Source organism: Rana temporaria, chromosome 1, assembly GCF_905171775.1.
Source record: "Rana temporaria chromosome 1, aRanTem1.1, whole genome shotgun sequence".
In the NCBI taxonomy this organism is placed as follows: Eukaryota; Metazoa; Chordata; class Amphibia; order Anura; family Ranidae; genus Rana; species Rana temporaria.
In genome coordinates this window covers 93,693,926-93,707,950 of record NC_053489.1, presented here as the reverse complement: position 1 = coordinate 93,707,950, position 14,025 = coordinate 93,693,926, and the positions used below count along the sequence as shown (strand labels likewise).

Genomic DNA, 14,025 nt, shown 5'->3' with positions numbered 1-14,025 from the left:
ATTGCCCTTAGGTTTTAGATTGTAAGCTCCCACAAGCAGGGCTCACTTAATCCTTTTATATGCATTGTATTTTCATTGTACCGTCACCCTTAATATTGTAAAGTGCTGTGCAAACTATTGGCAATATACAGTATACTGTATAATAATAATAATAATAATCTAATCTAAAAAGGCCCCTCAACAGAAGATGTTTAATAATTTAGAATAAGCTAAATCCTCAACCTACCGCATGGTCAATTTTTTTTTTTTATTCTGTGACCACTTCTCTTCAGTATGATACAGCAAATTTAAAGCAATTGGTAATAACCCATGGCTCTGTACTTTGGTATGTGTCGGCACCAAACTACTAACTACAACACTGGAAAATTTTGCCTGTGCATAGAACTTATGAATAAACAGACCTGGGCTTTTAATGGAGAGCGGCTCCCTCTTTTTTCCCCCCATTTTCTACATTTTAAGGGCGTTAGAACCAAGTCAAATATTGTCTGCCAATTAGTTTTTTTACAGTTTTGTGCAATCTTAACACTACGAGGAACAAGACGCATACCTTGACGAGCTATTCTTACCCATTGTGGACGGCAGCTCGGCAGCCTCTGCTGTTTTTGATGTTTATTGTCACAGCGAAGAGTATAAAGAAGAAACAAGCCATCCCAAAACACACTCTGTACACCGCCGAATATCCGACCAGCTTCTCACAGTTCTCCCCAGCCTTCAGATGCTGACATATATCTCCATAAAATGGAATCTAATACAGAAAACATCACAGCAAAAAATGGAAACCAGTACTTACAAAAGACAGTTCATATAAATGTAATTTCCTGTTCAACGCATTCTATTGAAAAAGTTTACAACGTAGTAATTTATGTACAAAGTAGTCACAATTGTTATAGTACAGGATTCAGAAGTAATCTTGGTTTAGCATTTGGATCAAAGTAAACCCACAGACTGACCCTCAGTATCACAGCCAACTAAGGGCTCAGGTGGACTTATGTTGATGGTTATGAACATCGATTATTAGATATAGTAAGCGGAGGTAAGCCAAGCTCACTGGAGTGTATCCACATATGGACAGCCAGCTTAATGTTGAGGAAAAAAGCAGTTTAAATGCAGTAAACTCAGCAGACGATCCTCCGGACCATAGCGGACTGGGAGCTCAGGTGGACTTCTGTTGATGGTTCTAAACATCAATTATTAGTCACAGTAAGTGAAGGCGAGTTAGCCTTGCTGAGGTAAATCCAAATATACATTATGATTTGATATACATGTAATTTCAACCAACACTGGTCGGCGTTTGTTGCCGTCCAACAGATCCAACACCACTTTCTACCTTACCAGATGCTCATGAAACGGCGTTCCCTACACTATAAGGTTCCTCCCCTCCTCTGCTCTGGTATCCTCTCCTCTGGTGTTGCCACCACAACTTAATTCTCCATAGGATATCTGCTGAAGTGTAATAGTATCCTGCTATATAGTGTGCAGTGTTTTTCCTGGTGCGATCATTTTAGCATAACCAACTTTGTTCCTAGCCGAAATCATCATGATAAAATAACCTTGTTTAACTAAAATCATGTATAGCAGCTTAGCTCAGATGCAAAAGGGGATCAATCCTTAAATTAAAATAAAACAGTTTGCAGCCTTCATAGGTTTTCATGGATTTTTTTGAAAAAATGCACTTATTAGAATCCTTCATTCAGCACTCAATTATTTGAAGTGAAAGTTTGTTAGAAAACGTGCCAACTTACACAAGTCTTTTAGAGATCTGCATCTATATGGGCAAGGCAATACACATGAGCAGCTATAACCGTATGCATGTCTGAATGTAACTTGTCTAAATGCGAGAATTTGCTCTGGAAGTTGGCGTCCATTAATTGTGGTTGATGATATAGATGGTCCTATTTCAAAAATACTTTAATAACACGTCTCAAGCCAAAGTCTCTACCCCATGTTTAATCATAACAGAAAGAAAAAACTGCCAAATTCCACATACATTCCCATTTTATTCTGGTGATGGGGAATTATTTTAGATACATATACACACCAAACCTAGATTAATAATAAATGTGGTTTTAATAAAAGTAGCCGTTAGGTTTATCTGAGGATAATGAGATCCACTGTTCACTTCCAAGCCACATCAGTTCACTGCTCCTGCCTCAGTTTTTCCATCTGCTGGTATTAGAGGAGAGGTTTCTTACTGCGGTTTAAACAAGTGTGTCAATTATTACGTAACTACAAGTCCGGACGAGAGAAAGGAGGGCTCAAATGGAAGTAATGAGAGATAGCTCCCTAGATGAGGGCAATAAAAGTCCAATCTGTCCCCAAGGAAATAAGATATGATACAGGAAACACTATTTTACACCATCTCACATACTGCATATGTATGATGTGGACAGCAATTATATGCTTGGGTCCACTTTATGAGGCTAGGGGAAATATTCCTGTTAGGACAAATGTTCTAATGACAACTGTCTAAGTACAGGAGTTGGACAAAAAAATATGGAACCACCAGGTAAAAGATCAAAGTTGTTACCCAATGTGGTTTTGGACCACTTACGTCTTCCAGAACTATCTGAATTCTCCTGGGAATTGACAAATATCATTCCGGGTCAAAGTCCTGCGCAATGTCCTTTTGTCCCTTTCATCCAGTTAACTACGTCAAACGCGCTTATACTGATTGGACAAAGTTTTCTCGGGAAACTAAATATGCCATCATAACCTTTGATACTGTACCTCCCGACACCGCAAACAAATTGGCAACTTCAGTCAGAGTGGCACCAGCTAAGCGGGCACCAACAATCAGCCCTCTTTAAAGCTCAGTACGCTCTGACATGACCATTACAAGCAGCGCACACAGTGAATGATGAAAGTGAGGTTCCCCACCTGTTAGCTAGGTGTCATCACACAGCGGAAGCAAAAGAATGTGAAGAAAGGGGGAATAGTCCGATTTAAGGCCCCCTTTCCCTCCGTTGATAGTGGCGGTATGAGTTTCAAGCCCCCCATTGATTGATTTTAATAGGGGGCTTGCGATAGGTCAAAAAAGGTCAGCTGATTGGGAATGTTCTGGGGGATCTTCTAAAGATAGGTGGATTTAAGGTCACGTGACCCCCTCCCCCCCCCCCCCCGGGGAAACTCCAGAAATTCCCAGGACCCCAAAATAAAGCAGTAGGCTGAGGGGGTCTTTATTAGTCGCCAGAGGGATATATAACCACTTACCGACCGCCACACGCAGATGTACGTCGACACAATTGCACGGGCAGGCAAATGGGCGTACCTGTGTGACCCTTTAAACTCGATGTTCCTGGGCGGCCCGCGATTCCGGCCGGCAAAGACAGAACAGGGGGCTTTGTAAACGAGGCATTCCCCTATTCTGCCTAGTGACATGTCACCGATGGCTGTTCCCCGTGATCGGGAACGGTCATCAGTGATGTGTCATTCGTAGCCACACTCCCAAAGAAACACTCCCTAGTACTGACTTAACCCCTTCAGCGCCACCTAGTGGTTAACCCCTTCACTGCCAGTGTCATTTTTACCGTAATCAGTGCATTTTTATAGCATTGATCACTGTAAAAATGACAATGTCCCAAAAATGTGTCAAAAGTGTCCGATGTGTCCTCCATAAAGTCGCAGTCACAATAAAAATCACAGATCGCCGTCATTAACCACTTAAGGACCGCCGCACGACGATATACGTCGGCAGAATGGCACGGCTGGGCACAGGGACGTATATATACGTCCCCATTAAGAGCCCAGACGTGGGGCGCGCGTACGCGACCTGGTCAGAAGCTCCGTGACCGCGCCCGCGGGACCCGACCCAAAAAATTAATAAAAATGCCATAAACTATTTTGTAAACGCTATAAATTTTGCGCAAACCAATTGATAAACGCTTATTACGTATTCTTTTACCTATTTTTGGTAAAAAAAATTGCATCGACCTAAACTGAGGAAAAAAAAAATGTATATCTTTTTTGGGGAAATTTATTATAGCAAAAAGTTAAAAATAGATTTTTTTTTCAAAATTGTCGCTCTATTTTTGTTTATAGCGCAAAAAAAAAAAAAAAAAAAAAAAAGTGGTGATCAAATACCACCAAAAGAAAGCTCTATTTGTGGGGGGGAAAAAAGAAGCCAATTTTGTTTGAGAGCCATGTCGCAATTGTCAGTTAAAGCGACGCAGTGCTGAATCGCAAAAAGGGGCAAGGTCCTTAACCTGCATAATGGATCGGGTCTTAAGTGGTTAATAGTAAAACAAAAAATATATTAATAAAAATGCAATAAAACTATCCCCTATTTTGTAGATGCTATAACTTTTGCGCAAACCAATCAAACGCTTACTGCAATTTTTTTTAACAAAAATATGTAGAAGAATACGTATCGGCCTAAACCGAGGAAAAAATATTTTTTTTTTGTATATTTTTGGGGGATATTTATTATAGCAAAAAGTAGAAAATATTGCATGGTTTTCTAAATTGTCGCTCTATTTTTGTTTATAGTGCAAAAAATAAAGACCGCAGAGATGATCAAATACCACCAAAAGAAAGCTCTATTTGTGGGGAAAAAAAAAAAAGGACGTAAATTTTGTTTAGGAGCCACGTCACGCAATTGTCAGTTAAAGCGACGCAGTGCCGAATCGCAAAAAGAGGCCCTGTCTTTGGCCAGCGAAATGGTCCGGGGCTGAAGCGGTTTTAAAGAGCGCATCGGCCACAGCCATAATTAATTCAGTTTGGCGTGTCTAGTGTCCTTTGTATGTTTGGAGTTTATGCCGCTTACCGTCCCATGTTACAAATCACTGTAGTAGACAGCACTACATAAGTGAGAGCCATAGGCGTGCGCACAGGGTGTGCCCGGGCACACGATAATCTCCCAGTGCAGCACAGATGTCCCCTACTGCCCTGGCTCCCCCCCTGCATCGCTGCCGGTTTCCTTCCTTTCCTCCTTACCAGCTGCTGCTGTGAATAGAAAAACTATCCCCTATTTTGTAGATGCTATAACTTTTGCGCAAACCAATCAAACGCTTACTGCAATTTTTTTTACCAAAAATATGTAGAAGATTACGTATCGGCCTAAACCGAGGGAAATTTTTTTTTTTTTTGAGATTGCGACGTTACTTCCCCTCTTCTTCACCTTGTTCCTTCAGAGAATGCTTTCAACTGTATGTACAGCATCCCCAGCAGCCCTCCTAATAACCACATACATACAGTATCTCACAAAAGTGAGTACACCCCTCACATTTTTGTAAACATTTTATTATATCTTTTCATGTGACTGAAGAAATTATACTTTGCTACAATGTAAAATAGTGAGTGTACAGCTTGTATAACAGTGTAAATTTGCTGTCCCCTCAAAATAACTCAACACAAAGCCATTAATGTCTAAACCGCTGGCAACAAAAGTGAGTACACCCCAAAGTGAAAATGTCCAAATGGGGCCCAAAGTGTCAATATTTTGTGTGGCTACCATTATTTCCAAGCACTGCCTTAACCCTCTTGGGCATGGAGCCTCACAGGTTGCCACTGGAGTCCTCTTCCACTCATCCATGATGACATCACAGAGGAGGTGGATATTAGAGACTTTGCACTCCCCCACCTTTCGTTGGAGGATGCCCCACAGATGCTCAATAGGGTTTAGGTCTGGAGACATGCTTGGCCAATCCATTACCTTTATTCCATCACCTAATTGGGTCCATTCTGGACAATTTCACTTAGGGATGTACTCACTTTTGCGGTTAAGACATTAATGGTTGTATTAAATTATTTTGAGGGGACAGAAAATGTACACTGTTATACAAGTTGTACACTCACAACTTAACATTGTAGCAAAGTGTAATTTCTTTAGTGTTGTCACATGAAAAGATGTAATAAAATATTTACAAAAATGTGAGGGGTGTACTCACTTTTGTGAGATACTGTATACTTAAATCAAGCCAAACTGGCCAAATGTAATATTTCTAAAAAATACATAATTCCTAGAGTTCAGCTTTAATCGTTCACTAAAATATCAAAAACAACAAAACCTATTAGCATTATTACCATAATTGGTATAAAATGTCTTGGTAGGTTGCCTTGACTCATTCAATTGTTTTGACAATCAAAAGCTGGATGAAAGTGGGAGGAAATTGGCGTGTCTTGCTTTACAATGAGCACCGAAAGTCTACAGACTAGTCAAACCAGATTCGATGTCTCATGGTGGCTCAGTACCATGATTGATTTCATCTCTTCTGCAGAGGGAAAGAGAAGTCTGACTTCCGTTCTGCCCCTTCTGTTTTGAATTCATGTGATAGAAACCTGTTCACAGCTCATTAGCAACCAGAACGTTGGAACAGTCATTTGAAAACTCTTTATTACTTCCACAATCTGCAGCCAGGCAAACATGTAAACTTTACATTACAATAGGGCTCATTAATCAACATAAGAACGCACTGTAACCACAGCACCCGATGATATTCTTCCTACAATTTCACTGTAAATATGGAAATACAATTTGCTGTTATGGGGAGCACAAAGGTTTTCCATAAATCTGAACACCTGCAAAAAGATTTTGCTTCAGATTTAGTCTGAGATGGACAAAAATAGAAAAAATCCCCTCAGTCAGGCAGACCCTCATACTAAAGAGTTGTCTGCAATTTCTGTTGATCTGACGGCTCAAGTCTAAATCAAAATCTGATTGTGTGTGGCGGGTATCAAAGGAAATATGCAAGGAGAGTATTATAAAGATTGCCATTGTTGACTTCCTCCTGAAAATGCCAATTGCCTGGCTGTCGCTGTATCTCGTACTTCAGGACTGTCAGATCTAGGCACCCATACGACCTGTACACATACCCACTACAGCTACAGTCCAGGATGATATCCTTTCATTCCACTGATTATTACTCTAAGCCCTGATGAAGGGTGAGGGTTGGGACCCTGAAACACATTGGCTTGTCCGTTTTATTTTCTTCTTGTAGACCTCACAAACTAGTGGGTTGCCATCATCCTTCTAACGTTTCAGTGTTTTCTTAACCCGGGCATAGACGGGTCGAAATTTGGTCGGTCACATGTAAACGTCTGAATTTCGGTCTGTCTATGGGCAGATACTAAACTTGAGCCATCTTTTTTTATATTTTCCACCCAAACACTGCCTGTGGCTATAACTGCCAGAAGTAACCATTGTATTCTGGCAGTAGGGAAGGTTCCCTGCAAGCTGAACACAATAGCGCTGCGGGAGGAATTGAAGCAATTTTCTTTCCTTCAGCCATGGCTTGAAGGAAAAGAACATTTCTTGAAACCCCCTATTAACAGTGTTGATGGGAGATAGAGCAATTTTCTTCCCTTCAACCCGTAGCGGAGTGAAAGAAAATTGCTTAATGTTTGGCCTGCCTAAAGACTCGTACACACAATCCGATTGTTGGCAGGGGATTGTCTGTTGATAGACTGTTGTCCTAAACCAGTGGTTCTCAACTTTCTAGTGCCGTGACCCTTTGATAAAATTTCCCAAGTTGTTGGGACCCCCAACAGTAAAATTATTTTCGTAGGATGGGTTGTCAGCACCGAAGGCAAGACAAGTATTATGCGCCCCTAACTCACGAACATTTAGCGCTTCCCGAGACCCTTCCACTCGTACATTATTAAAACCCTTATGGTATATTTTAGGCTGTACCACTCTCTTTGTTCTCCTTTCTTTCCCTTTTATCTCGCTCTATCATAATTTCTTGTTTTTTTTACCCCAATTCCTCTCTAGCTGTCTTTCTTGCTCTTTCTCTCCCTTTGTATTTGTTCCTCCCCCTCTTTTCCTCTCCCTTTTATGTATTCTCTATTTTATTTCCTTCTCTTACTCCTTGGTGGGTAGGTGGGGGTATGGTATGAGCGGCAGTGCTGGCGAGGGGGTTTAGGATGAGTGGCAGTGCTGGTGGGGGGGGTTGGGATGACAACAGTGCTGTGGGGGGTTCCGATTGGCCAACTTAGGTGCTCCTGATCATGGCCATCTGCTGATCTGAGACTTTTAATGGCAACTGGGGACTTTTAATTGCAACTATAATCACAGGTAGTGTTACTCACTGTCTCAGGCTTTACTGTGTCTCCGACTTTGTGGTGTCTCGTAGCAGTGACACCCATGTCAAAATCAGGAGATAGGGTCTCCTCCAGCCCCTCCCACTTCACATTCCTCACCAGTCAGCTGACCTCTAGTCTCTGCCCCCCAGCCATGCCGTGAACTGAATGGGCAGCTGCAAAAACAGTGAGAGGGCAGCCGCAAAAAGGCTGGGAGAGAGAGTGGTGCGGGCTTCGGTAACAGCCTAGGATCTGGTGACCCCTGACAAATCATCATTTGACCCCCAGGTTGAGAACCACTGTCCTAAACGCTTACCATTCGTACGCTGCTTTTGACAATTGCTGTCCAACTTTCGGCCAACAAATGTTGGATGACATGCTAGTAAATTTTCGGCAGACAATGGTCTGTTGTCTGATTTTCGTATGGTCAGTACACAAGTACGTCACACAAAAGTCGCAACTATAAACATGCATGCTTGGAATCAATGCTCAAATGCGAAATTGGCAGAAGGAGCCCAAAGGGTGGCACTCAAGAGCTAAAATTGCTTGTAGTACGTCACTATGTTCGTGTCTGGCACGAAAATTGTGTACCGTTAGTATGCAAGACAAGATCCTGGCACATGCCCTTTTGTTTTCTTATTTACATACTTGCTTTGATTTTATTTAGGGCAAAGACATGGGTCTTATTTAGTCTACTTTCTCTATACTGACATTTACCTCCCCTGTGTTCCTCTTCCACCCTACACAACATCATTGTTGGAGCTCACACAGAGCTAAGGACTTTCCCCATGTGTAAATGCTTGGGACCTGAAGGCTGGCTACTCAGGTGCCAAGCACTGGGTCATGTGATGAAGGGGACAGCATCACGTGCATCTCTATACTGGGTATTTCACATGGGCAATGCTGATGAATGAAGTGGGGGGAGATTGGGGGAAGTAAGCATCTACAATGAACGAAGTGGGCCAACAGGTAAACCTGTTACCAAAATATATTTAGTGACAGGTTTACTTCAAAGCAGATATACATGCAGATGTCTAAACAGAAAAAAAAAAAAAAAAAAAAGGAGGAGGTGAGAAACCTCCCCCCATCCCTCGTATTGTGCCATGCCCTGTTGCTTCTCCTAGATGTGAACTGAAAAAGCTAGCATACTATGCAAACCCACTTATTTATATATTTTTTGTATCAGCACCCACAGATCTCCATCAATATGGTGGAAATCGCTAATATTTTGAGCACTGACCAGTGTCAGGCCACATATGATCCTTAAAATTAATAGTACAATTTGCAATACTCTACCAGTGTCTCGTTGGCCTGGTTCAAATACTAGTCATTTCCTGTCAATTGCCTGAATTTTGAGCCATAGGTGGTCCTGCCCATGCCACCTGGCTTGACAAACTGAGTGAGAGATTGAAGGAACTGGGTGAAAAAAAAGTTGGCTGAACAGTCACTGCAACCGATAATCGGCTGCAGTCACTGTTTGGATATTCTGACATGGGTTTCAGCTGTCAGAAAATAGTAACAGGCAGCGGAGGATTTGTCCATCCATGCTGTTAAGTGTGAATGGGGGGAAATCTATCGTTTTCACGCTTTACGATTAAATCGCCAGGTTAAGATGTACAAACAAGCATATTACTCACGTGCTCTTCCAGTAATTTAGCCACGGATGGGGACATCATCACAGCACAGATGACCGTGACAAGGAAGAAGAACAAGGCGTACATGATGCGGGTGCTTGTAGACTGTTTGATCCCCGGACAGCAAGTGCAGCATAGTGCACAGGCTGCAGAGCCGCAGCAACAGGCAACCTGCAAGAAAACACAGAATTCAGTTCATGAGCTGGGGGGTGTATGAAGCAGTCTGATCAATGCCCACATGTCAGATAATTACAAAACACAACCAACTAGGATTTAGAAAAGGGTTCCCATGCAGATTTCATATTTACCTAAAATAAATACAGCCAAAACTTTTCTAGTGCTGTGTCCCCACTGGGGACAGCTAACCTCTCTTTCCTGAAGACCATTGACAATAGGAGAGGAAGCCATTGGAAAATTCTAGTGACAACTATAACATTTAAAATTTTCCAATTTGTATACCTGTTCAGGTGAGAACTGTCAAGTGTAGAGATTTCCTCCAATCCCTGACTATTTCTACTTGCGTCCTGTTCTTTCTAATCTATTTTATACCACTCCCCTTTCGCTGCTGTCCTAAAATCTAAACTGCCAATAAAACGTCTCCAATACCCACCCATCTGCAGCTTGGGGCTCTCACCAGAGGTTGGTACCAACACTGTGTGGAGGGGGGTGTCATGTAGGTACTAAAATTGATTGACATTCAGATACAGACAGCCAATCAGTGGCTTTTCTTAAATCCAGAACCTTTGGGTTGACAGCGCTCACTTGATCTCCTGCTGCAGCTGTGTCCTGAGACGAGCCAATAGGCATCAGAACCTGCATTCAATTACTACTAAATAGGATGTTCCAATGACTTCTGAAGAGAGTGTTGACATCTTATAATGCATCAACATGTAATCATTCGGTTTATAAAAAAATAACGACACAATAATAAGATTACAAAAATCTTTCAAGTACTGTATTTATTGGCATATAACTCACTTTTTTACCCTGAAAATAGAGGGTAAACTGTACCTGCGTGTTATACGCAGGGGGCTGTTGAAAGTTTTTTATCTGAAAATTCCCTCTTAAAGTTAGGGTGCGTGTTATATGCCGATAAATACGGTACATAAAAAACAAAACAAACAATCATGCTAGCATTGAAATTTACTGTGTAGAAAAAAAAAAAGAAAAGATATTGTTTGTAATAGTTCTCACCCGTCTCAAACTAATACACTATCTGAATTGTTTAAAAAATATATTGTGTAGAATTTATAGTTATACCAAATCATTTTTTTTCTATTTGTTCACAAAATGTTTTTCTATATGGTTTAAAATACATTTTACAGCAACGTTCCATACATTCCTGCTTTGGCTACCATTATCTTCAAAATAGTTGTCATGGAAAATATTTAGAACTAACCTCAGTTTCATTAATTAAAGACGTAAACCCAACATTTCATGTTCCCGTTATGTGGCTGCTGAACCATGTACTTGTATGAAAATGTCTCCTGTTCTCTTTGTATTGTTTCATTTGTGTGGAATCCCTGGTGTTGCTGAAAGCCCCTCTGCTTTCCTTTTAAAAACAGATCACCGAATAGTCAGATCTCTAGCTGTGCTGGGAACTTAGCCTGCTTTCCTCCAATGATCAGGCACAGCCTTTCATAGGAAGATCAATTTTCTGCGGTTTTTCTTCCCTTAGTTCTTATGCAACTGAGAACAGAGGGAATGTGATCACTTACTAAAAAAAACACAGCATTAGAAAATCCTTGTTTCCCCTTTTTTATATCTACACACACGTTTTGCTTTTCATTTCTATTATAAGCTGAATGGGTTGTTTTACAAGGCGATGGTTTATAATCACTTTACCTAATCACTAATATCAAGCTACAGCTCAGGGACCTTCCATTGATGACAGCCGTTTGTGGCCATGAACTAACTCGTTATAAAGGAATAGGCATGCTAGGATAGCGATTTTGGAAACAAAAAAGGGGAGAAAAAAATTTGATGCCCAAGGAACGTTTTTAAAATACTGATTTTTTTTTTTTTTTATTACCGTTGGACCCTGGTGAAGTAAGCAGAGGTGAGCATGATTTTTGCTTTCAGCAGGCTATCTGATGATCTTTAAACTGGTGATTCATATCTGTTTTTACTTTTAACACACTGTACAGGCTCATAAAAACTCAATATTTTATCTTCCAGAAGGGCTGGGTCACACCGTGTCTGCAGACTGTCAGTCCAGAATAGACATGTACGTGTTTTCCTTCCCTGTATAAACAGCACTGTCTATTCTGATCCCATTCCAGAGACTACAGGACCCGCTCACGCCTGGGCAAACAGCATAGCTGTAGACTCCTAGGGAGATCCCTTTAATTAAACATCTAAAATAAATCAGTGGCTCCAATTTAAACCCCTGGGGTGGGGAGAAAACAGCACTGTTGTCTATACTGGCCAGAAACCTGCAGGCTTACTGAACAAGTTATTACAAAACTATAACAACCAATAGTAGCCAAACATTTTTTTGAATTTTACTAAATGTATTTTCATTGATTGCTATTGACTTCTGCAATTATAACACTACATTATTAGAGACCCTTTCATTAAGCTTGATGGTAAAGCAATGAAAAATCAAGTATTCTAAATGCTTACTTGCAGTGATTTTCCTTACCATTAGGGCTCAATTACAGTTGCAGTTGCAGTTGGGGGACAGTAAAAACACTCCATTGAGTCGTATTTTTACTATGCCCAACTGTTTCCCCTTAAATGGCAAATATAGGAGGTGTACGCATGCCGCTGTCAGGATGCTTTGTTCTTGCGGCTATGACATGAATTAAATCCTGTCACTCCCCACCTAATGCAACCCATTCAACCAAGTGGTGAGGAGCTGCAACTGCGTGCAATGTATACAGTTGTGACGTAGTTGGGGGTTAAAACTGGCAGGCGACTGCCTTTTAAATGCCCTCCGAAGAGCAATCTGCCATATAAACAAGCCCTTCATTTTTATTCACTTGCTACGTTTCTTAAAATGCTGAAAAATGTGACTATTCCAGGGGAGTCCATTCCCTAGCACAGCCCTCTTGTTTTGCACATCACAGCCCTCCTCCTCTTCTGCAAGTGTCTATTTGGGGTCTTTGAGACCCATCTCCTCTGACCCTTCCTTCAAAAACTCTTAGGTAGCTGCTAATAAGAGTCGGTTCACACTAGGGCGACACGACTTCCAGCGCGACTTTCAGAGGCGACTCCGACACGACTTGAACATGAACCACAGGGCGATCTGGGGCGATTTACAACACAACTTGAAGTCGTCTCCAGGACAGGAGACGTTCCAGTGGCCAATAAAACAACAATCAGCTCTGGGAGAGGGAGGGGGAGGGAGGGGGGCAGGAGAGGTTTGCCTGAGAAATGTGTGTTATCTTCCTGGAAAGTCGCTTCAGTTATGACAGTGATCTGAGGCGACTTCCATTGAAGTCAATGGGTACAAATCGCCTACAAGTCGGATTGAAGTAGGAACCATCGCCTTGAGTCGTGTGTATTAACACAGCTCCCATTCACTTCCATTGTTTTTCTCTACAGCGCGACTTGGGACGACTTGAGGCGACATGAAGTCGGATCGCAAGTCTCCCCAGTGTGAACCGGCTCTAAGGAGAGAAGGGGGATACTAGTGTCACTTGAACGAAAGCTACAAGTCTATTAGGGCTGCTGACATTACATCCAAGATGGCGGCACCCAGCAACAGTCTACACAAGGAAGGCTTTTACATTTAAACAACACACATTAAATATATTTAATGCACAAGTTATCTTATTGGAAGATTTTTGTTGAAATTAACAGTCTGGTCACAGGATCACTTTAAAGTACACTCAAACATTTTCTATCCTGCACTATGAAACTAAATATAATTGGCTGTTTTAAGTGACCTCCATGTTTTTCTTTAGCAGATTTGTCAGAAATCCATTTCACGCTTCTACATATAAATTAGTAAGAGGGTATGGGTGATGAGTGTGAGATAATATTGAGCCTCAACAGTTACCATCCCAAAAGAAGCGTATATTTTGTAATTAGTTTAGTGTGAAGTGTTCCAGAAGTCGGCTGCCATAGAAGTGGAATGTCCAGTCAGTGGTGAACGCAAGAAACGTTCGCCCACTACAGAGAACCTGGTTCTGCCTGAAATTTGCTGGAATTGAGTAATGCGATCCACCTGGAGCTCTGGAGGGAGGCTCTCCAAGTGGAACAAGACTTATGGAAAGGATAAGGCTGGGTTCACACTACTTTCATCCTACTTTGCTCTGCTACATTGGTCCTACATTTTTCCTACATCCATCCTACTTTCATGAACAGGATACTACTTTGGTCCGACTTCAATGATATTCAATGGGTTGAAGTAGGATCAATGTAGGAC

At 41.5% G+C, this 14,025-nt stretch overlaps 1 protein-coding gene across 1 annotated transcript in view; it reads right to left on the bottom strand.

Annotated features, from left to right (window-relative positions):
• The window catches only part of SERINC5 (serine incorporator 5), a 105,455-nt gene that overhangs the window by 41,781 nt on the left and 49,649 nt on the right, over positions 1–14,025 (bottom strand). Inside the window, exons 2-3 of the mRNA XM_040340538.1 lie at positions 9,654–9,821; positions 567–745 (exon numbers count right to left, since the gene is read on the bottom strand). Of these exons, the coding sequence (XP_040196472.1) occupies positions 567–745; positions 9,654–9,821 (347 nt within the window). The remainder of the gene's footprint in view (positions 1–566; positions 746–9,653; positions 9,822–14,025) is intronic.